The sequence below is a fragment of the Salvelinus namaycush genome, chromosome 36 (genome assembly GCF_016432855.1).
Source record: "Salvelinus namaycush isolate Seneca chromosome 36, SaNama_1.0, whole genome shotgun sequence".
Taxonomy (NCBI): Eukaryota; Metazoa; Chordata; class Actinopteri; order Salmoniformes; family Salmonidae; genus Salvelinus; species Salvelinus namaycush.
The window spans coordinates 26,474,900-26,496,772 of record NC_052342.1 but is presented as its reverse complement, the minus strand read 5'-3'; the positions used below and the strand labels follow the sequence as shown (position 1 = coordinate 26,496,772).

The 21,873-nt window shown below is 43.7% G+C and overlaps 1 protein-coding gene across 1 annotated transcript in view; it reads left to right on the top strand.

Annotated features, from left to right (window-relative positions):
• The first annotated feature begins 2,208 nt into the window (after window positions 1-2,208).
• Window positions 2,209-21,873, top strand: part of LOC120030525 (CD276 antigen homolog) — a 29,330-nt gene continuing 9,665 nt past the window's right edge. The window contains exons 1-5 of the mRNA XM_038975933.1: window positions 2,209-2,360; window positions 10,464-10,853; window positions 11,980-12,264; window positions 12,385-12,524; window positions 16,878-16,941. Of these exons, the coding sequence (XP_038831861.1) occupies window positions 2,279-2,360; window positions 10,464-10,853; window positions 11,980-12,264; window positions 12,385-12,524; window positions 16,878-16,941 (961 nt within the window). The 5' untranslated portion in view covers window positions 2,209-2,278. The remainder of the gene's footprint in view (window positions 2,361-10,463; window positions 10,854-11,979; window positions 12,265-12,384; window positions 12,525-16,877; window positions 16,942-21,873) is intronic.

The window sequence follows — 21,873 nt, the reverse complement described above, 5'->3', positions numbered from 1 at the left end:
ACTTCTGAGTATCAAGGTCATGAGCATGTGAATTTGGGAAGAGGTGACCTCTGTTCACCCCTTTATTTGGTATTGAGTTATTATAGTCGTTGTCTCCAGCCTGGTGTTGGTATTCAATCTCTTTACTGTCATTCTCCATTTCAGGGCTGTTGTTTTCCCTGTTGAGCTGCAGGAAGCAACAGTCATACATTCATTCACTAGTTCTGTACAGTAACCTCTATTTTCAGGGGGGATCCACAATCCACAATCAAGACAATCAAGTCTCTATATCCTCCATAGTGGTAGTTCTATATTCTGTTAACATTTATTTTAACCTTTATTTAACCAGGCAAGTCAGTTTAAGAACAAATTCTTATTTTCAATGACGGCCTAGGAACAGTGGGTTAAATGCCTTGTTCAGGGGCAGAACGACAGATTTATACCTTGTCAGCTCATAACTGTCTGTGATATACAGCAGTAAACAAATCATGTTATGTTATATGACAAAACATTAGTCCTACCTGGGGCTCTATCATCCAACGTTGATTTGGTCTGCGGTCTGTAGGAGGACCAGTGAAGGTGTAGGCTGAGAACACAGGGATCCTGTTGGTCGTGTCGTAGAGAGTTGCAAACCTGTAGATGTTTTTGTACTTCTGGCAAATCAGCTTGTAGCGGTTCTGATTCTGGCCCTGGTTCTGGACTTTCCCACCAACCAAAATACCTGGGAGATTAGGAGTTGTCCCCTCCAGGAAGAACTTCTCAGTCTGTAAAATCACTGAACTTCTTCACTACATGAGAGAGAGCAGGAGGAAGGAGAGAGAGAAGGAGGAGAGTAGAGAGATGATTCAATACCCCCATCATCACCTGAAGACTGTACACCACAGAGACAAAGATGAAGTTACAGAGACCAGTTGGTAGACTGGAGAGACTGCTGAGCTGAGTCATGATTTTTAGCACGTATTTTTCTTAAAAATAAATTGTTGGTTAAGGGCTTGTAAGTAAGCATTTCACTGTAAGGTCTACACATGTAGTATTCGGCGCATGTGACAAATACAATTTTATTTGTTACACATGAAAACATGTTGTGAACCTGGTGTGACATTATTGAAACTGTGCTGACACCTAGTGGACATCAAGAAGAACTACCACACAACTATAACCTTAAAACAGATGGGATGCTTTACATACGTTGCTCTTTTTTATTAGACACTAATATATATGTCCAATAAACAGACATTCAAAGTCGGAATGTAAAGTCGGAATGTAATGAGTCGAGCATCTTGATGTTACCTGAAATAGGCCAAAGCATATATTTGAACATTTCTCATTTATTTAATATTTATTTAACTAGGCAAGATGAACTCAACAACATCGACACAAGTTACCTGCTATATTTGGGAAATAATTCACACAGAGAGAACTTGGCAAAATACAATGTATGCTTCTGGATTACGAGTAGGCTGATATATACCGTGTCATCGGTAACAATTGTGTACAAGCCACCTAGTTAATAAAATATTGGAGCTAGTAGTCATTAGTTAAGTTACATGTTAACCATAGAGAGAGCCTAATAGAGGCGCAGTAGAGTTCACCTGCCGAATGCCGACACACCGGAAATAATAACTAAAACAACGAACGAGACACGGTGGAGGCTACCAGAATGAAGACAGACTTGTTTCGGAATAAACGTGGTGAGTAAAAAAACGGAATTACATAAGCCACTTCCTGCCCGGTATCTTATTGCGCCGCTATACAGCCTTGTTATTTACAGCGCTTTTGGAACAGATTCCTATAGGAACGTTCCACCAATTATACCCACCCTGACAGGCTAACCATGTGTATGTGACCAATACAAGTTGATTGGATTTGACAGGCTGGTGGTGTGTGTGTTGAGAGAGCAGTACAGTTATTGGCTCCCTTCGTGTACACCACTAACACGCGGTGAAACACCGCTTCCCAGTCAGTACTGACCGCTGGATGGTGATCAGACATATTGAGTGGTTGCGGTGGCGAGTTTGAAGCTATGCGACTTTCACCAGAGAGGAGGATACTTGTGAAGGGGGTGGCAGTGTTTTTTAGTTTTTTTTTAGGGCGAGGCAGTGTGTTGCGACAGCTCAGCGGTTCCAGGTCACTGTATCGTGTCGCAGATAGATTGACATGATCCTATAGTTCCTTAGTTTTTTTTTAGGGCGAGGCAGTGTGTTGCGACAGCTCAGCGGTTCCAGGTCACTGTATCGTGTCGCAGATAGATTGACATGATCCTATAGTTCTACATAACTTCTGTCTTTAACGGGACAATATGGAGACTTATTCGGTCTGCGGGTTGTGGACACTTTTAATGTACATCATTAGTATATCATCAACATCAAGAGACACAGGCGGTAAGTACGTTTGCTATCTAGTGATAATGTGGGTTTTGCAGTTGTAACGTTACTATCTTATTCCCAAAATCAGAAATCAGAAAAACTGTTACATTCCTCAGTTACTTGGTCCTTAATCCGCTGTTCTGAGATCATACTGCTGGTGTCCTTTACAAAGGAGGGGAGCTGTTCTGAGACCATACTGCTGGTGTCCTTTACAAAGGAGGGGAGCTGTTCTGAGACCTTACTGCTGGTGTCCTTTACAAAGGAGGGGAGCTGTTCTGTGAGTGGTCTAATAAAAAGGTCAACAAAAGTCGATAGAGGGGCCTTACTGCATCAATCCCCGCTACAATAGGGCGCCCTGAAGGTTTTGTAACATTCTTGTGTAATTTCGGCAAAGTATAGAAAGTGGCAATTTTAGGGTGTTGAATTTTAGGGTGTTGAATTTTAGGGTGTTGAATAGCCAAAAAGTTGTGTTATTTTTGGGTGATTTGACCAGAACTTAAATACCCATCTAGGACAGTTAACCTCTAACGAGTCACAAACCCGGATCCGGGATCCCCCCCATCAAAAAAGCAGACTAGCATAGCCTAGCCTAAAGCCACAGGGATATCATATAATAAAATGTTCATGAAATCACAAGTCCAAGACACCAAATGAAAGATACACATCTTGTGAATCCAGCCATAATTTCTGATTTTTAAAATGTTTTACAGGGTAGACACAATATGTATTTCTATTAGCTAACCACCATAGCAAAAGACACAACTTTGTTTTTCCGCCATTTTTTTCCTGCATAGGTAGCTATCACAATTTTGACCAAATAAAGATATAAATAGTCACTAACCAAGAAACAACTTCATCAGATGACAGTCTGATAACATATTTATTTTATAGCATATGTTTTGTTAGAAAAATGTGCATATTTCAGGTATAAATCACAGTTCTACATAGCAGCTGCAATCTGAAATAGCGCCGAAGCAGCCAGAATAATTACAGAGACCAACGTCAAATACCTAAATACTCATCATAAAACATTTCTGAAAAATACACAGCGTACAGCAAATGAAAGACCAACATCTTGTGAATCCAGACAATATTTCAGATTTTTTAAGTGTTTTACAGCTTAAACACAATATAGCATTATATTAGCTTACCACAATAGCCAGAAACACAAGCCATTTACCAGCAGCAAAGGTTAGCGATCGTAACAAACCAGCAAAAGATATATAATTTTTGACTAACCTTCATAAACTTCATCAGATGACAGTCCTGTAACATCATATTACACAATGCATATAGGGTTTGTTCGAAAATGTGCATATGTAGCGGCACAAATCGTGGTTATACAATGTGATTAGTAACAACATTTCAGGCATTCTGTCCGGCGCCATCTTGGAGAGGCACCTAATCTAATCAATAACTAATCATAAACTTGACTAAAAAATACAGGTTGGACAGCAAATGAAAGATACATTAGTTCTTAATGCAACCGCTGTGTTAGATTTTTTAAATTAACGTTACTACGACATACAGCGTGCGTTACAGCGAGACCGCACCGAAATTAATGGCGGAATAATAATTTTACATTTTTCCACAGAAATACGAATTAACATCGTAAATAGTTCTTACTTTTTGATGAGCTTCCATCAGAATCTTGGGCAAGTTGTCCTTTGTCCATAATAATCGTTGCTCGGCTGTAGAATGTCCTCTTCAACTTTGGAACTAGCAGCAAACATTAGCTATGTGGCGCAGAGGTGTCCAACTGTTCATAACGCAGAACAAAGAAAATTCAGAAAATCGCAATATACTCATGTAAACTCATGTAAACTGATATAACTCGGTTTAAAATAAATACATTATGATGTTTTTAACACCTATATCGAAGAAAATCAGAGCCGGATATATCTAACGCCGATAACGTGAGCTTTTCAGAATGCCATCCTGAGGTCTCTTCTTGCGTCTCGATTCTTGCGAATCTCGCTGCCAAACGAGTTCTGTTTCACTCAGAGATATAATTCAAACGGTTTTAGAAACTAGAGAGTGTTTTCTATCCAATAGTAATAATAATATGCATATTGTACGAGCAAGAATTGAGTACGAGGCAGTTTAATTTGGGAACGAATTTTTACAAAGTGAAAACAGCGCCCCCATATTGACAAGAAGTTTTAAGATAGTATTCTGAGATTGGGCAGTGGGGTCACTTCTGAGTTTCTTGTAAAAAGTGTTGTCAAGTAGTTGTCTATGACACACACTTACATAAACAGTCCTATCCATGAGTACAACCGACCCACCCTTATCAGCAGGGAGGGTAAGGACTGACTATCGGATTGTAAATCAAGCTAAGCTTGTTTTTCATCCTGTCTGTTCTTAAGGAGATTAACACCACACTTTTCAACGAGTCTGCAATATGTCTCAATAGAGAGATTGTGATTGGCTGGAGGTACAACCAACATGTTCAGTTGAAATATCACGATTTGAGGATCTTAAGTATTCACTTAGCCTTTTGTCAATCTAGGGGGTGCTGTTTCCACTTTGGAAAATATCGTCTCCAAATTAAACTGCCTCGTACTCAATTCTTGCTCGTACAATATGCATATTATTATTACTATTGGATAGAAAACACTCTCTAGTTTCTAAAACCGTTTGAATTATTTCTCTGAGTGAAACAGAACTCGTTTGGCAGCGAGATTCCTGACGGGTACTGCAAAATCTGAAAATGTTGACTCTGTTCTAGGATCAGTCTAAAACTCTGTATGTATCCTATGGGTCGACATGAACTGCACGCGCCTTCCCCTGGATGTCAGTAACCAATGAGAATTGGAATGGAGTTTCTAGGCAGATCTGAGACCATATAAAAGCCCATGGCATGGGGGGTGCACTCTTTTCATTGTTCGTCATGGCGCAAAGCAGGACCTCAGCATGGCGTTCTGAAAAGCTCAAGTTATCGGCCTTAGATATATCCTGCTCTGATTTAATTCGATATAGGTGTTAGAAACATCATAACGAAGTTATTTTAAACCGAGTTATATATATATATATATATATATATATATATATATATATATATAGTTATGTATATTGCGATTTTCGGAATTTCCTTAGTATTGCGTTTTGAAGATTTGGGCATGTCTGCGCCACATAGCTAATGTTTGCTGCTATTTCCAAAGTTGAAGAGGACGTTCTACAACCGAGCAACGATTCTTTTGGACAAAAGTAAGAGCTATTTATGATGTTAATTCGTATTTCTGTGGAAAAATGTAAAATGATTTGTCCGCCATTAATTTCGGCACTGGTCTGGCTGTAACGCACACTGTATGTCTAGTAACGTTAATTTTAAAAGTCTAACACAGCGGTTGCATTAATAACTAATGCATCTTTCATTTGCTGTCCAACCTGTATTTTTTAGTCAAGTTTACGATTAGTTATCGATTAGATTAGGTGCCTCTCCAAGATGGCGCCGGCCAGAATGCCTGAAATGTTGCTACTGATCACATTGTATAACCACGATTTGTGCTGCTAAATATGCACATTTTCGAACAAAACCTATATGCATTGTGTAATATGATGTTACAGGACTGTCATCTGATGAAGTATATCAAGGTTAGTCAAAAATAATATATCTTTTGCTGGATTGTTACGATCGCTAACCTTTGCTGCTGGTAAATTGCTTGTGTTTCTGGCTATTGTGGTAAGCTAATATAATGCTATATTGTGTTTTCGCTGTAAAAAATCTGAAATATTGGCTGGATTCACAAGATGTTGGGCTTTCATTTGCTGTACGCTGTGTATTTTTCAGAAATGATTTATGATGAGTAATTAGGTATTTGACGTTGGTCTCTGTAATTATTCTGACTGCATCGACGCTATTTCAGATTGCAGCTGCAATGTAGAACTGTGATTTATACCTGAAATATGCACATTTTTCTAACAAAACATATGCTATACAATAAATATGTTATCAGACTGTCATCTGATGAAGTTATTTCTTGGTTAGTGACTATTTATATCTTTATTTGGTCGAAATTGTGATAGCTACCTATGCAGGGAAAAAATGGTGGAGAAAAAAAAGTTGTGTCTTTTGCTATCGTGGTTAGCTAATAGATTTACATATTGTGTCTTCCCTGTAAAACATTTTAAAAATCAGAAATGATGGCTGGATTCACAAGATGTGTATCTTTCATCTGGTGTCTTGGACTTGTGATTTAATGATATTTAGATGCTAGTATTTACTTGTGGCGCTATGCTAGGCTATGCTAGTCAGCTTTTTTACTGATGAGGGTGCTCCCGGATCCGGGATGAGTAGCAAGTAGAAGTTAAACGGATGTTTCTAAAAAAATAAAAATAAATACGTGACTTAGACATGTTTATCTTCACATCGAAATTGTTGCACTGAGTTGTAGACACAAAATATAAGCCATTACAGGCTGCTGCTGAGTGGTGGTGTGTGTGTGTGTGTGTGTTGAGAGAGCACTACAGTTATTGTCTCCCTTCGTGTACTACTAGCACGTGGGGAAACACCGCTTACCAGTAACGACCGACCGCTGGGCGGTGATTGGCGGTGAGCGGTGACTGGGCGGTCACATCGGGTGGTTCGCGTAGCGAGTTACCGCAGGTTGAGGGCACAGTGTGTTTGTAGCAGCGAGAAACAAGGAACAAGAAACAAGCAGCTCAGCGGTTTAACTCTCGTGGTGTGGTTTGTGTTTGTAGCAGCATGGGCGTAGGTGACTTTCTTTAGTGGACAATACATGCTTGCTATAGAGAGTGTAAAGAGGAGGATACTTGGGAGGGGAGGGGCTGCTATAGAGAGTGTAAAGAGGAGGATACTTGGGAGGGGAGGGGCTGCTATAGAGAGTGTAAAGAGGAGGATACTTGGGAGGGGAGGGGCTGCTATAGAGAGTGTAAAGAGGAGGATACTTGGGAGGGGAGGGGCTGCTATAGAGAGTGTAAAGAGGAGGATACTTGGGAGGGGAGGGGCTGCTATAGAGAGTGTAAAGAGGAGGATACTTGGGAGGGGAGGGGCTGCTATAGAGAGTGTAAAGAGGAGGATACTTGGGAGGGGAGGGGCTGCTATAGACAGTGTGTAAAGAGGAGGATACTTGGGAGGGGAGGGGCTGCTATAGACAGTGTGTAAAGAGGAGGATACTTGGGAGGGGAGGGGCTGCTATAGACAGTGTGTAAAGAGGAGGATACTTGGGAGGGGCTGCTATAGAGAGTGTAAAGAGGAGGATACTTGGGAGGGGCTGCTATAGAGAGTGTAAAAAGGAGGCTACTTGGGAGGGGAGGGGCTGCTATAGAGAGTGTAAAGAGGAGGATACTTGGGAGGGGAGGGGCTGCTATAGAGAGTGTAAAGAGGAGGATACTTGGGAGGGGAGGGGCTGCTATAGAGAGTGTAAAGAGGAGGCTACTTGGGAGGGGAGGGGCTGCTATAGAGAGTGTAGAGAGGCCTTGGAGGGAGGGCTGCTATAGACAGTGTGTAAAGAGGAGGATACTTGGGAGGGGAGGGGCTGCTATAGACAGTGTGTAAAGAGGAGGATACTTGGGAGGGGAGGGGCTGCTATAGACAGTGTGTAAAGAGGAGGATACTTGGGAGGGGAGGGGCTGCTATAGACAGTGTGTAAAGAGGAGGATACTTGGGAGGGGCTGCTATAGAGAGTGTAAAGAGGAGGATACTTGGGAGGGGAGGGGCTGCTATAGAGAGTGTAAAGAGGAGGATACTTGGGAGGGGAGGGGCTGCTATAGAGAGTGTAAAAAGGAGGCTACTTGGGAGGGGAGGGGCTGCTATAGAGAGTGTAAAGAGGAGGATACTTGGGAGGGGAGGGGCTGCTATAGAGAGTGTAAAGAGGAGGATACTTGGGAGGGGAGGGGCTGCTATAGAGAGTGTAAAGAGGAGGCTACTTGGGAGGGGAGGGGCTGCTATAGACAGTGTGTAAAGAGGAGGATACTTGGGAGGGGAGGGGCTGCTATAGACAGTGTGTAAAGAGGAGGATACTTGGGAGGGGAGGGGCTGCTATAGAGAGTGTAAAGAGGAGGATACTTGGGAGGGGAGGGGCTGCTATAGAGAGTGTAAAGAGGAGGATACTTGGGAGGGGAGGGGCTGCTATAGAGAGTGTAAAGAGGAGGATACTTGGGAGGGGAGGGGCTGCTATAGAGAGTGTAAAGAGGAGGATACTTGGGAGGGGAGGGGCTGCTAGAGAGAGTGTAAAGAGGAGGATACTTGGGAGGGGAGGGGCTGCTATAGACAGTGTGTAAAGAGGAGGATACTTGGGAGGGGAGGGGCTGCTATAGAGAGTGTAAAGAGGAGGATACTTGGGAGGGGAGGGGCTGCTATAGAGAGTGTAAAGAGGAGGATACTTGGGAGGGGAGGGGCTGCTATAGAGAGTGTAAAGAGGAGGATACTTGGGAGGGGAGGGGCTGCTATAGAGAGTGTAAAGAGGAGGATACTTGGGAGGGGAGGGGCTGCTATAGAGAGTGTAAAGAGGAGGATACTTGGGAGGGGAGGGGCTGCTATAGAGAGTGTAAAGAGGAGGATACTTGGGAGGGGAGGGGCTGCTATAGAGAGTGTATTTGCAGTAGCTCTGTGGTTTCAGATCACTGTATCGTGTCGCAGATAGATTGACATGATCCTATAGTTCTACATAACTTCTGTCTTTAACGGGACAATATGGAGACTTATTCGGTCTGCAGGTTGTGGACACTTAATGTACATTAGTATATCATCAACATCAAGAGACACAGGCGGTAAGTACGTTTACTAGCTAGTGATAATGTGGGTTTTGCAGTTGTAACGTTACTTTCTAATACACAGGATCTGTAGAATGGAACAGGGTTGGGTCCCGGTTTCCCAAAACCATCAGATAGGATCCTATGGTTCTAACGATACACTGAGCCTTAAGATGCTTCTTGTCGTGTACACAATCTGGGTGGGTATAATTTATAATGTAATGAAACAGCAGGGAGCAGGTCTCGAACCCTCGACCCCCTAGCCCTAGGTCCGGCGCGATAGCGATTGTGCCGCAAAAGCATGCTCGTGCGGCAGCGTCGATTTCCGCGCTTATAAACCCAGCGTCGTTACAATAATTTAAGAGAGAAAGAAAAAAGAGTAGCCTTTGTTATTGTTCAACAGCTGATTGCCGCTTTAAAGAAATGTCTGCAGGTAACTGTTCAGGAGAACTATTAAAGGCCCAGTGCAGTCAAATGTTCCAACTTGTAAGTCGCTCTGGATAAGAGCGTTAAATGACTTAAATGTAAATGTAAATGTGTTTTTACCCCCTGTGTTCTATATTTCCACACTGAGGTTGGAATAATGCTGTGAAATTGTGATAATGATGATTATGTCATTGTAGTGTTGGAGCGGTTTGAAAGGACCAGGTGAAATTTCAACCTGTTTTGGTGGGATGGAGTTTTGTCTTTCCATGGTGACATCACCATGAGGTAAATTAGTTAATAGACCAATAAGAAAGAGTTCCAAACCTCTCTGCCAATAACAGCTCGTTTTCAGTTTCCCCTCCCCACTCAGACCAAGATAAATTATTGCTTGAGAAAAGTCTCTTTGCTAAGATTCTATTTGTTTCTTTTGGACAATTTTAAGTGAATACATTCACAATAACGTCCTTAATAGTTACCCAGAAATGATTTGATATTCAGATAAAAACGGCTGCATTGGACCTTTTAAAAGTGTCTCCTGAGGTAGCCTAGCATCATGGGAAAGCTCTCACTAAAGCAGTCCTTCTCAAATAGTGGGGCGCCCCCCCTGGGGAACATGCTTTTAAAAGTGTCTCCTGAGGTAGCCTAGCATCATGTGAAAGCTCTCACTAAAGAGAGATCAGCTGTCTGTGGAAATGCAGCCTTTTTCATATCTGTGATTGATTCAAACACCTCCGATCAACTAATCAATAAACCGATTATTCTAACTGATCACTACTATTTAGTGAGACGCTTTATTGAATTGTGTATGAGAGTAAAGTTCACATTTGTAGGACTGCTGATGTTAGTCAATGTTCATAGATCATTTCATGTTTTAAATTACCTGTTGTGGAAGTCCCTGTCAACCTGCTCAACATACAGTAGCCATATATCTTGTTTTGTCTCAAAGTATATCAATCTGTAATCTGTTTCTTTCAGGTACAGTTCAGCACATTGTGGCCTTAGTTGGTGATGACGTCATCCTGCCTTGCACCCTGAGAAGCACTGTCAGTGCTGTGCATCAGACAGTAGAGTGGCAGAGACCGGACCTAAAACCAAAAGAGGTCCATCTTTACAGAGATGAGAAGGAGGATCTGGTGCTCCAGAATCCAGTCTTCAGGGGAAGGACGTCACTGTTTAAAGAAGAACTAGAGAACGGCAACGCTAGTTTAAAGTTGACCAGAGTGAAACTGTCTGATGCTGGAAACTACACCTGTTACATTCCACTGCTGGACCACCAGAAAAGCATCATTCAACTCATTGTTGGTGAGTCAACACACCTGCTGACCACCCAAACCCCCTTAGGAGACAGATCTCATGAAATCAAGGGTGAGTTCAATGTCAAGTCCATAGCATGATGAGTATTAGTTACATACTGTACATTGGTTAGACTACATACTGACCTTGACCCCAGCTAAGTCCCTGTACAATGCTGTGATCTATTGTTAGTTCCTCTTTTAATTTAAAGGTCCAAGAATATCAACAAACCCTTGTGTTATATTTAAGCAATAAGGCCCGAGGGGGTGTGGTATATGGCCAATATATCACGGCTATGGGCTGTTCTTATGCACGACGCAACCTGGATACAGCCATTAGCCGTGGTATATTGGCCATATACCACTAACCCTGAGTTACCTTATTGCTATTGTAAACTGGTTACCAAGGTAACAAAACAGTAAAAAGTATTGTTTTGTCATACCTGTGGTATACAGTCTGATATACCACACATTATAAACTAGGTGGTTTCAGCCCTGAATGCTGATTGGCTGAAAGCCATGGTATACAGTCTGATATACCAAACATTATAAACTAGGTGGTTTGAGCCCTGAATGCTGATTGGCTGAAAGCCGTGGTATACAGTCTGATATACCAAACATTATAAACTAGGTGGTTCAGCCCTGAATGCTGATTGGCTGAAAGCCGTGGTATACAGTCTGATATACCAAACATTATAAACTAGGTGGGTTCAGCCCTGAATGCTGATTTGCTGAAAGCCATGGTATACAGTCTGATATACCAAACATTATAAACTAGGTGGTTCAGCCCTGAATGCTGATTGGCTGAAAGCCGTGGTATACAGTCTGATATACCAAACATTATAAACTAGGTGGGTTCAGCCCTGAATGCTGATTGGCTGAAAGCCGTGGTATACAGTCTGATATACCAAACATTATAAACTAGGTGGTTTCAGCCCTGAATGCTGATTGGCTGAAAGCCGTGGTATACAGTCTGATATACCAAACATTATAAACTAGGTGGTTCAGCCCTGAATGCTGATTGGCTGAAAGCCGTGGTATACAGTCTGATATACCAAACATTATAAACTAGGTGGTTTCAGCCCTGAATGCTGATTGGCTGAAAGCCGTGGTATACAGTCTGATATCATAAACATTATAAACTAGGTGGTTTCAGCCCTGAATGCTGATTGGCTGAAAGCCGTGGTATATCTGTATAGGTGCTGCATCTAGACCAGTTATCATCATTGAGGGAATCAAAGGCGATGAGGTGGTCCTGCGGTGTGAGGCTGAAGACTGCTACCCAGAGCCTGTCATGGAGTGGTGGGACGCTCATGGACGTGTCCTCCCTGCTGCTGGACCTACAGAGACATCCAGAGACCGTGAAGGCTGCTACACTGTGACAAGCCATGTTAACGTCCCGAAATCTGACAACAACACCTTCACCTGTCGGGTTCAACAGTTGGAGATCAGACACATGAAGGAGAGACAGATTCACGTTCCAGGTGAGGGTCTGTTTTGGATATTTGAATGAAGGCACTATCTGGAAAAAATGTCCTGTTTAAAAGTCATTTCATGTGTAATAAGCATTAGGTATTGTAATAATTCTACATCCTGTGTTTCAGATCAAATGTTTCCTAAGACGTGTCATTCTTGGTGGCTGACAGTTCTTGTTGCAGTTCCCGTCGTTTATGTAGCTGGAGTTGGAGTCGGAGCTGGAGGTCTCTACCTGTTGATAAAAAAAGGGATATTGACCATCAGAAAGGTAAGTCACACTTCCTGGTGTGGTAGTGTTATGTGGTGGAGTTACTTCCTGGTATGGTAGTGTTATGTGGTGGAGTTACTTCCTGGTATGGTAGTGTTATGTGGTGGAGTTACTTCCTGGTGTGGTAGTGTTATGTGGTGGAGTTACTTCCTGGTGTGGTAGTGTTATGTGGTGGAGTTACTTCCTGGTGTGGTAGTGTTATGTGGTGGAGTTACTTCCTGGTGTGGTAGTGTTATGTGGTGGAGTTACTTCCTGGTGTGGTAGTGTTATGTGGTGGAGTTACTTCCTGGTGTGGTAGTGTTATGTGGTGGAGTTACTTCCTGGTCTGGTAGTGTTATGTGGTGGAGTTACTTCCTGTTGTGGTAGTGTTATCTGGTGGAGTTATAATATGACTTTCCTCTCTCTTTAGGTTGTTTAATATGTTTGTCTACATTAGTGGTCACCAACCGGTCGATCGTGATTGACTGGTCCATCTCCAAGCCTTTCCTAGTCTATCACCAAACATTTCTGTATAAAACCCAACGATAAAGCTGAGAAGAACAACATTGGCAGGGAAATTCAAGCTTATCCAATATGCAGTGATACTGTATTGGGCCTATATCCTACTGCACAAACCTCATCGCTACAGAACTGTTTTTAATAGGTTAATGTTGAGTAGGCTTCTGTTATTGAAGTCCTGTTTTAAAAGAGAATCTGAGTGGTAGTGATGTTGACAGAAGGTTGGTGACTACTGGTCTACACGGCCAATAGGGGACCACCGGTCTACACGGTCAATAGGGGACCACCGGTCTACACGGTCAATAGGGGACCGCTGGTCTACACGGTCAATAGGGGACCGCTGGTCTACACGGTCAATAGGGGACCACTGGTCTACACGGTCAATAGGGGACCGCTGGTCTACACGGTCAATAGGGGACCACTGGTCTACACGGTCAATAGGGGACCACTGGTCTACACGGTCAATAGGGGACCACTGGTCTACACGGCCAACAGGGGACCGCTGGTCTACACGGCCAATAGGGGACCACTGGTCTACACGGTCAATAGGGGACCACTGGTCTACACGGTCAATAGGGGACCACTGGTCTACACGGTCAATAGGGGACCACTGGTCTACACGGTCAATAGGGGACCACTGGTCTACACGGTCAATAGGGGACCGCCGGTCTACACGGTCAATAGGGGACCGTTGGTCTACACGGTCAATAGGGGACCGTTGGTCTACACGGTCAATAGGGGACCACTGGTCTACACGGTCAATAGGGGACCACTGGTCTACACGGTCAATAGGGGACCGCTGGTCTACACGGTCAATAGGGGACCACTGGTCAATAGGTGACCACTGGTCTACACGGCCAATAGGGGACCACTGGTCAATAGGTGACCACTGGTCTACACGGCCAATAGGGGACCACTGGTCTACACGGTCAATAGGGGACCGCTGGTCTACACGGTCAATAGGGGACCACTGGTCTACACGGTCAATAGGGGACCACTGGTCTACACGGTCAATAGGGGACCACTGGTCCACACGGTCAATAGGGGACCACTGGTCTACACGGTCAATAGGGGACCACTGGTCTACACGGTCAATAGGGGACCACTGGTCTACACGGTCAATAGGGGACCACTGGTTTACACGGTCAATAGGGGACCACTGGTTTACACGGTCAATAGGGGACCACTGGTCTACACGGTCAATAGGGGACCACTGGTCTACACGGTCAATAGGGGACCACTGGTCTACACGGTCAATAGGGGACCACTGGTCTACACGGTCAATAGGGGACCACTGGTCTCATTGGTCAATAGGGGACCACTGGTCTACACAGTCAATAGGGGACCACTGGTCTACACGGTCAATAGGGGACCGCTGGTCAACACGGTCAATAGGGGACCACTGGTCTACACGGTCAATAGGGGACCACTGGTCAATAGGGGACCACTGGTCTACACGGTCAATAGGGGACCACTGGTCTACACGGTCAATAGGGGACCACTGGTCTACACGGCCAATAGGGGACCACTGGTCAATAGGGGACCACTGGTCTACACGGTCAATAGGGGACCACTGGTCTACACGGTCAATAGGGGACCACTGGTCCACACGGTCAATAGGGGACCACTGGTCTACACGGTCAATAGGGGACCACTGGTTTACACGGTCAATAGGGGACCACTGGTCAATAGGGGACCACTGGTCTACACGGTCAATAGGGGACCACTGGTCTACACGGTCAATAGGGGACCACTGGTCTACACGGTCAATAGGGGACCACTGGTCTACACGGTCAATAGGGGACCACTGGTCTACACGGTCAATAGGGGACCACTGGTCTACACGGTCAATAGGGGACCACTGGTCTACACGGTCAATAGGGGACCACTGGTCTACACGGTCAATAGGGGACCACTGGTCTACACGGTCAATAGGGGACCGCTGGTCTACACGGTCAATAGGGGACCGCTGGTCTACACGGTCAATAGGGGACCGCTGGTCTACACGGTCAATAGGGGACCGCTGGTCTACACGGTCAATAGGGGACCACTGGTCTACACGGTCAATAGGGGACCACTGGTCAATAGGGGACCACTGGTCTACACGGTCAATAGGGGACCACTGGTCAATAGGGGACCGCTGGTCTACACGGTCAATAGGGGACCGCCGGTCTACACGGCCAATAGGGGACCACTGGTCTACACGGTCAATAGGGGACCACTGGTCTACACGGTCAATAGGGGACCGCTGGTCTACACGGCCAATAGGGGACCACTGGTCTACACGGTCAATAGGGGACCACTGGTCTACACGGTCAATAGGGGACCACTGGTCTACACGGTCAATAGGGGGCCACTGGTCAATAGGGGACCACTGGTCTACACGGTCAATAGGGGACCGCTGGTCTACACGGCCAATAGGGGACCACTGGTCAATAGGGGACCACTGGTCTACACGGCCAATAGGGGACCACTGGTCTACACGGTCAATAGGGGACCACTGGTCAATAGGGGACCGCTGGTCTACACGGTCAATAGGGGACCACTGGTCAATAGGGGACCACTGGTCTACACGGCCAATAGGGGACCACTGGTCTACACGGTCAATAGGGGACCGCTGGTCTACACGGTCAATAGGGGACCACTGGTCTACACGGTCAATAGGGGACCGCTGGTCTACACGGCCAATAGGGGACCGCTGGTCTACACGGTCAATAGGGGACCACTGGTCTACACGGTCAATAGGGGACCACTGGTCAATAGGGGACCACTGGTCTACACGGTCAATAGGGGACCACTGGTCTACACGGTCAATAGGGGACCGCTGGTCTACACGGTCAATAGGGGACCACTGGTCTACACGGCCAATAGGGGACCACTGGTCTACACGGTCAATAGGGGACCACTGGTCTACACGGTCAATAGGGGTCAATAGGGGACCACTGGTCTACACAGTCAATAGGGGACCACTGGTCTACACGGTCAATAGGGGACCACTGGTCTACACGGTCAATAGGGGACCACTGGTCTACACGGTCAATAGGGGACCGCTGGTCTACACGGTCAATAGGGGACCGCTGGTCTACACGGTCAATAGGGGACCACTGGTCTACACGGTCAATAGGGGACCACTGGTCTACACGGTCAATAGGGGACGACTGGTCTACACGGTCAATAGGGGACCACTGGTCTACACAGTCAATAGGGGACCACTGGTCTACACGGTCAATAGGGGACCGCTGGTTTACACGGTCAATAGGGGACCACTGGTCTACACGGTCAATAGGGGACCACTGGTCTACACGGCCAATAGGGGACCACTGGTCTACACGGCCAATAGGGGACCACTGGTCTACACGGTCAATAGGGGACCACTGGTCTACACGGTCAATAGGGGACCACTGGTCAATAGGGGACCACTGGTCTACACGGTCAATAGGGGACCACTGGTCTACACGGTCAATAGAGGACCGCTGGTCTACACGGTCAATAGGGGACCGCTGGTCTACACGGTCAATAGGGGACCGCTGGTCTACACGGTCAATAGGGGACCACTGGTCTACACGGTCAATAGGGGACCACTGGTCTACACGGCCAATAGGGGACCACGGGTCTACACGGTCAATAGGGGACCACTGGTCAATAGGGGACCACGGGTCTACACGGCCAATAGGTGACACAGAGGACTTGACTACATAGTAGCTTCCACCAGTCCAGTGATGTCAACCATATTATACTCCCAGATTAAACTAGTTAGTGTTTAGTTTTTTAAATGTTTCTCTTAGTTGACTGTGTTCATGTGAGGTGCTATTAGACAGTTCTGTTCTAATCCTGTCTCTCATCCCATTTAAACAGGAACCGTTGACGTCAGTAATGAAGAAGAACAAGGAGACGACGAAGAATGAGGAAGATGAGGCCAGTGAACCCAGTCTGTCATCGGTTTAAATGTGAAATGATCTATAATAAGTGTTATGTGCCATTTAACAGACATGTTTGGATGGTCCCAGGAATCAAACCCACTATCCTGGAGTTACAAGGACCTTAACTATGACTATATAGGAATGTGCATGGCTATATTTACATTTTAATCATTTAGCAGACGCTCTTATCCAGAGCAACTTACAGGAACAATTAGGGTGAAGTGCCTTGCTCAAGGGCACATCGCCAGATTTTACATCTTGTTGGTTCAGGGATTTGAACAAGCGACATTGGTTACTGGCCCAACGCTCTTAACCACTAGTCTACCTGCCTCTCCATATATAGCACTATGTCATCAGCAATAGTTTTTTCTATCAGACATCTTTGGTGTAGTTTACGTAGTCTGTGCTGATTTATTTGACAGGGACAAAATGCACATCATATAGTGAAAGGACCAGCTATTGCATACAGAAGCTATCAATGCCTGGCTGAGTTGGTGAGAGACTTCTGTATTGCCGGGGTCGCGACACAGGTCACACGTAGGGAGTTGCTGTAGGGACTCTTATCAGGCTCTTCTCAGGTACTAAGATTTGTCTCTAGCGTCATAATGACCTCTCACTGTACCAAAGAGGGGCATTGTAACTTCACTGCCAAAATCACCAGGTGCTCTATGCTGTAACTTTACCTTCAAGGTAGACTATAGAAGAACGGGAGAAACTCCCCAAATACAGGTGTGCCAAGCTTGTAGCGTCATATCGAAGAAGACTCAAGGCTGTAATCGCTGCCAAAGGTGCTTCAACAAAGTACTGAGTAAAGGGTCTGAATACTTATGTAAATGTGTATTTTTATTTAATTTTTAATTTTTTTGCAAAAATCTCTAAACCTGTTTTTGCTTTGTCATTATGGGGAATTGTGTGTAGATTGAAAAAAAAACTATTTAATTAAGGTTACGCTGTATGCACTGTACTGACGATTGTTCAGAAGAAGGCAATTAAATAGTGTACTGTACACAGCGCACCACAGCAGACCACAGCAGCCTCAACTCTTACAGCTGTGTAGCTGCTGGCCAAGTCAGTCAGAGACTTCATCACTCAGGATGGAACTTTACTCTGCTGCTATTTTTACCATGTAATGTTACTACGACAACAGCATCAGAACACCCTATAGAACAACAGTTTATGTATTTACCTAGTCGGCTTGTTGTCGTGTGTTAGAGGAATATTCCTCCTGAGATAAATTCACGTTGCGATAGGGAGAGAAACGTATTCTGACGGGCAGTCAAAGCACAACAATTCGTAATGCAATTGAAGGAGAGCAGTTTTTACGGATCTAGAAGCACAAGCATTTCGCTACACTCGCAATAATATCTGCTATCCACGTGTATGACAAATACAATTTTGATTTGTAATGTATGTGAGGCCTTTTGAGACTTCATACTAAATATGTAGCCTTGTGGGATATTAATGAATGTGAACTCAGCAACTGTTCTGTAATTGTAGTAGTGTGATGAGTATCTTCTGACAGACTATGCTGAGTAAAGTAATGTTTTGTCCACCTCTTTAGTGAACAGCTCTTTTTTGCTAAATCAGCCTTTGGATTCCTTGCACCTTGTGTTTGGAAGGATCTACAATGCACTTAAGAAATGGAGGAATTGGTGTCTAAGGCATTTGACGGTTGTTAGGGGACCTTTTTACTGAAGAATGTCTGTTTTTATGATCGTGTTTTACTTTTCATGTATTTTAATGTGTAGTTTGTATTATATTGTGGTGATATACAGGGCTCACCTGGAAAAGAGACCTGTCTCAGCATTAACTTCCTGTCAAAATATACAAATTTCTAAAGAAATGTGATTTTGGCTCCATGATTTGTAAACTAACTGTTGCTTGTTGAGCTCCAGACATTGATTATCTGCAGATAAATGATCAAAACATTCTCTGAAGATGTAATTCCTCAGTGCAGGAACTATATAGAGAGGAGGGAGCATCATTCTGGTCCACTCTCATTTGTTCAGTCCATGTTCCTCAGTGCAGGAACTATTTAGAGAGGAGGGAGCATCATTCTGGTCCACTCTCATTTGTTCAGTCCATGTTCCTCAGTGCAGGAACTATATAGAGAGGACGCAGCATCATTCTGGTCCACTCTCATTTGTTCAGTCCATGTTTTTTGTTGCAGGCCATCTAATAATAAGGTCAGGTAAAACTGTATTTGAACTGACATTTCACTATCTGACATAATGGTAGGTAGCCATTGTAGAGTTTGTATGGACTATTTTGTCATGGTTTTTCCGTTTCTAATCCATACTGAACGAACAGCTGTTTGGGAGCCGAATGAACGTCTCTTTTAGGTGAACGGAGACAAATGTTCCGACTCACAGAAGACTGAATGACCACAATATATACAGCTAGCAAAGGTAATAGCTTAGCACGCTAGGCTAGCAGGCTGAATATATAGCAATAATAAAACCAGCACCATTAGTTGTAGTGAGTTAGCATGCTGTGTGGCTAGCAATGCTAATATGTAAACAGACAGCCATCTTGGTAGAGGTTCGTATGAGGAAGTGACCGGGTGTAATGACATCACCGATCGGCCATACTGGTTGTGTAAGAATGATCCATCTTAGACACAACCAACAATGGAAGGCCTGAAAACTGTACTGTACCCAGAACTATGCCAAGGGGATAAACAGGATATGCAGTATGGATAGTACCCATACATGAATTACTGGCATATAAACACTGGATGTATTAGCATACGGGCGCCTAGCTTTTTGGGGCTTCTGTACTATTTATATTTGACAACTTTTACTCCACTACATTCTGATGTATTAGCATTCAGTAGTAAGTTTTTTGGGGTTTCTGTACTGTTTATGTTTATATTACTATTTATATTTGACAACTTTTACTTTTACTCCACTACATTCCTAAAGAAAATAATCAAATCAAATCAAATTTTATTAGTCACATACACATGGTTAGCAGATGTTAATGCGAGTGTAGCGAAATGCTTGTGCTTCTAGTTCCGACAATGCAGTAATAACCAACAAGTAATCTAACCTAACAATTCCACAACTACTACCTTATACACACAAATGTAAAGGGATAAAGAATATGTACATAAAGATATATGAATGAGTGGTGGTACAGAACGGCATAGGCAAGATGCAGTAGATGGTATAGAGTACGGTATATACATATGAGATGAGTACTGTAGGGTATGTAAACATAAAGTGGCATAGTTTAAAGTGGCTAGTGGTACATGTATTACATAAAGATGGCAAGATGCAGTAGATGATATAGAGTACAGTATATACATATGAGATGGGTAATGTAGGGTATGTAAACATTATATTAAGTGGCATTGTTTAAAGTGGCTAGTGGTACATTTTTACATAATTTCCATCAATTCCCATTTTTAAAGTGGCTGGAAATAATGTACTTTTTACTCCGTACATTTTCCCTGACACCCAAAAGTCACATTCTCGTTACATTCTTAATTTTACCTTTGATACTTAAAGTATATTTAAAACCAAATACTTTTACTCAAGTAGTATTTTACTGGGTGACTTTTAGTTGAGTAATTTTCTATGACGGTATCTTTACTTTTACTCAAGTATGACACTGTTTTATATATTTCCTTTGGGGTCTAGTGGTTTAGGTAAATCAGCCTTTGGTTTCTTTACGTTTGGAATGTTCAACAATACACTTTAAGATTTGAGGAATTGGTGCCTCTAGGGCATTTGATTGTTTTTTAAATTTTAACCTTTATTTAACGAGGCAAGTCCGCTAAGAACAAATTCTTATTTACAAAGACGGCCTACCCCGGCCAAACGTGGACGACGGTGGGCCAATTGTGCGCCGCCCTGTGGGACTCCCAAGCACAGCAGGATGTAGTCATTATTTATAATGTATTAATAATACCAATCAGGAAGTGTCCAATGGGGTAAATGCAGATGGACCAACCCCAGACTTCTGGACCTTTTCTAGCCTCTATGCTGCATCGGTTACAGATTATAAGGGTTATTGTTCATAGAACATCTGATAGTGAATCATAAAGCCCATCTATAGTCTATCAGACGTTCTATTAACAATAACTATAGATGGGCTATATGGTCCACTGTGTTACAATAATACACTATAGATGGGCTGTATGGTCCACTATGTTAAACCATAGATGGGCTGTATGGTCCACTATGTTACAATAATACACCATAGATGGGCTATATGCTCCACTATGTTACACCATAGATGGGCTATATGGTCCACTGTGTTACACCATAGATGGGCTATATGGTCCACTATGTTACAATAATACACTATAGATGGGCTATATGCTCCACTATGTTACACCATAGATGGGCTATATGGTCCACTGTGTTACACCATAGATGGGCTATATGGTCCACTATGTTATAATAATACACCATAGATGGGCTATATGGTCCACTATGTTACAATAATACACTATAGATGGGCTATATGGTCCACTGTGTTACAATAATACAACATAGATGGGCTATATGGTCCACTATGTTACAATAATACAACATAGATGGGTTGTGGATTCGAACCAGGTACTGCATTGGCACCTCTTGTACTGAGATGCAGTGTCTTAGACCACTGAGCCATTCTGGAGCGTTTTTTATTGACGCCTGTCTTTCATATGATTGTATTTAGCTTTTCATGTATTGTAGTGTATAATTATGTCTATTTGAAGGTTTCATGTGTTTATTGTATACAGGGCTCACCTGGAAAAGACACCTCAGCATGACTCAAAATAAAGGTGAAATAAAATGTGATTGAAAGGTTCATTTGGTTCAATGATTTGTGTGATTTATTTATTTTTAATTTTCTGATGGTATTCCTCAGTGCAAGAACAGTTTGGAGAGGAGTGGAGGGGAGGGGAGAGAAGAGGTCCACATTCTGGTCCACGCATT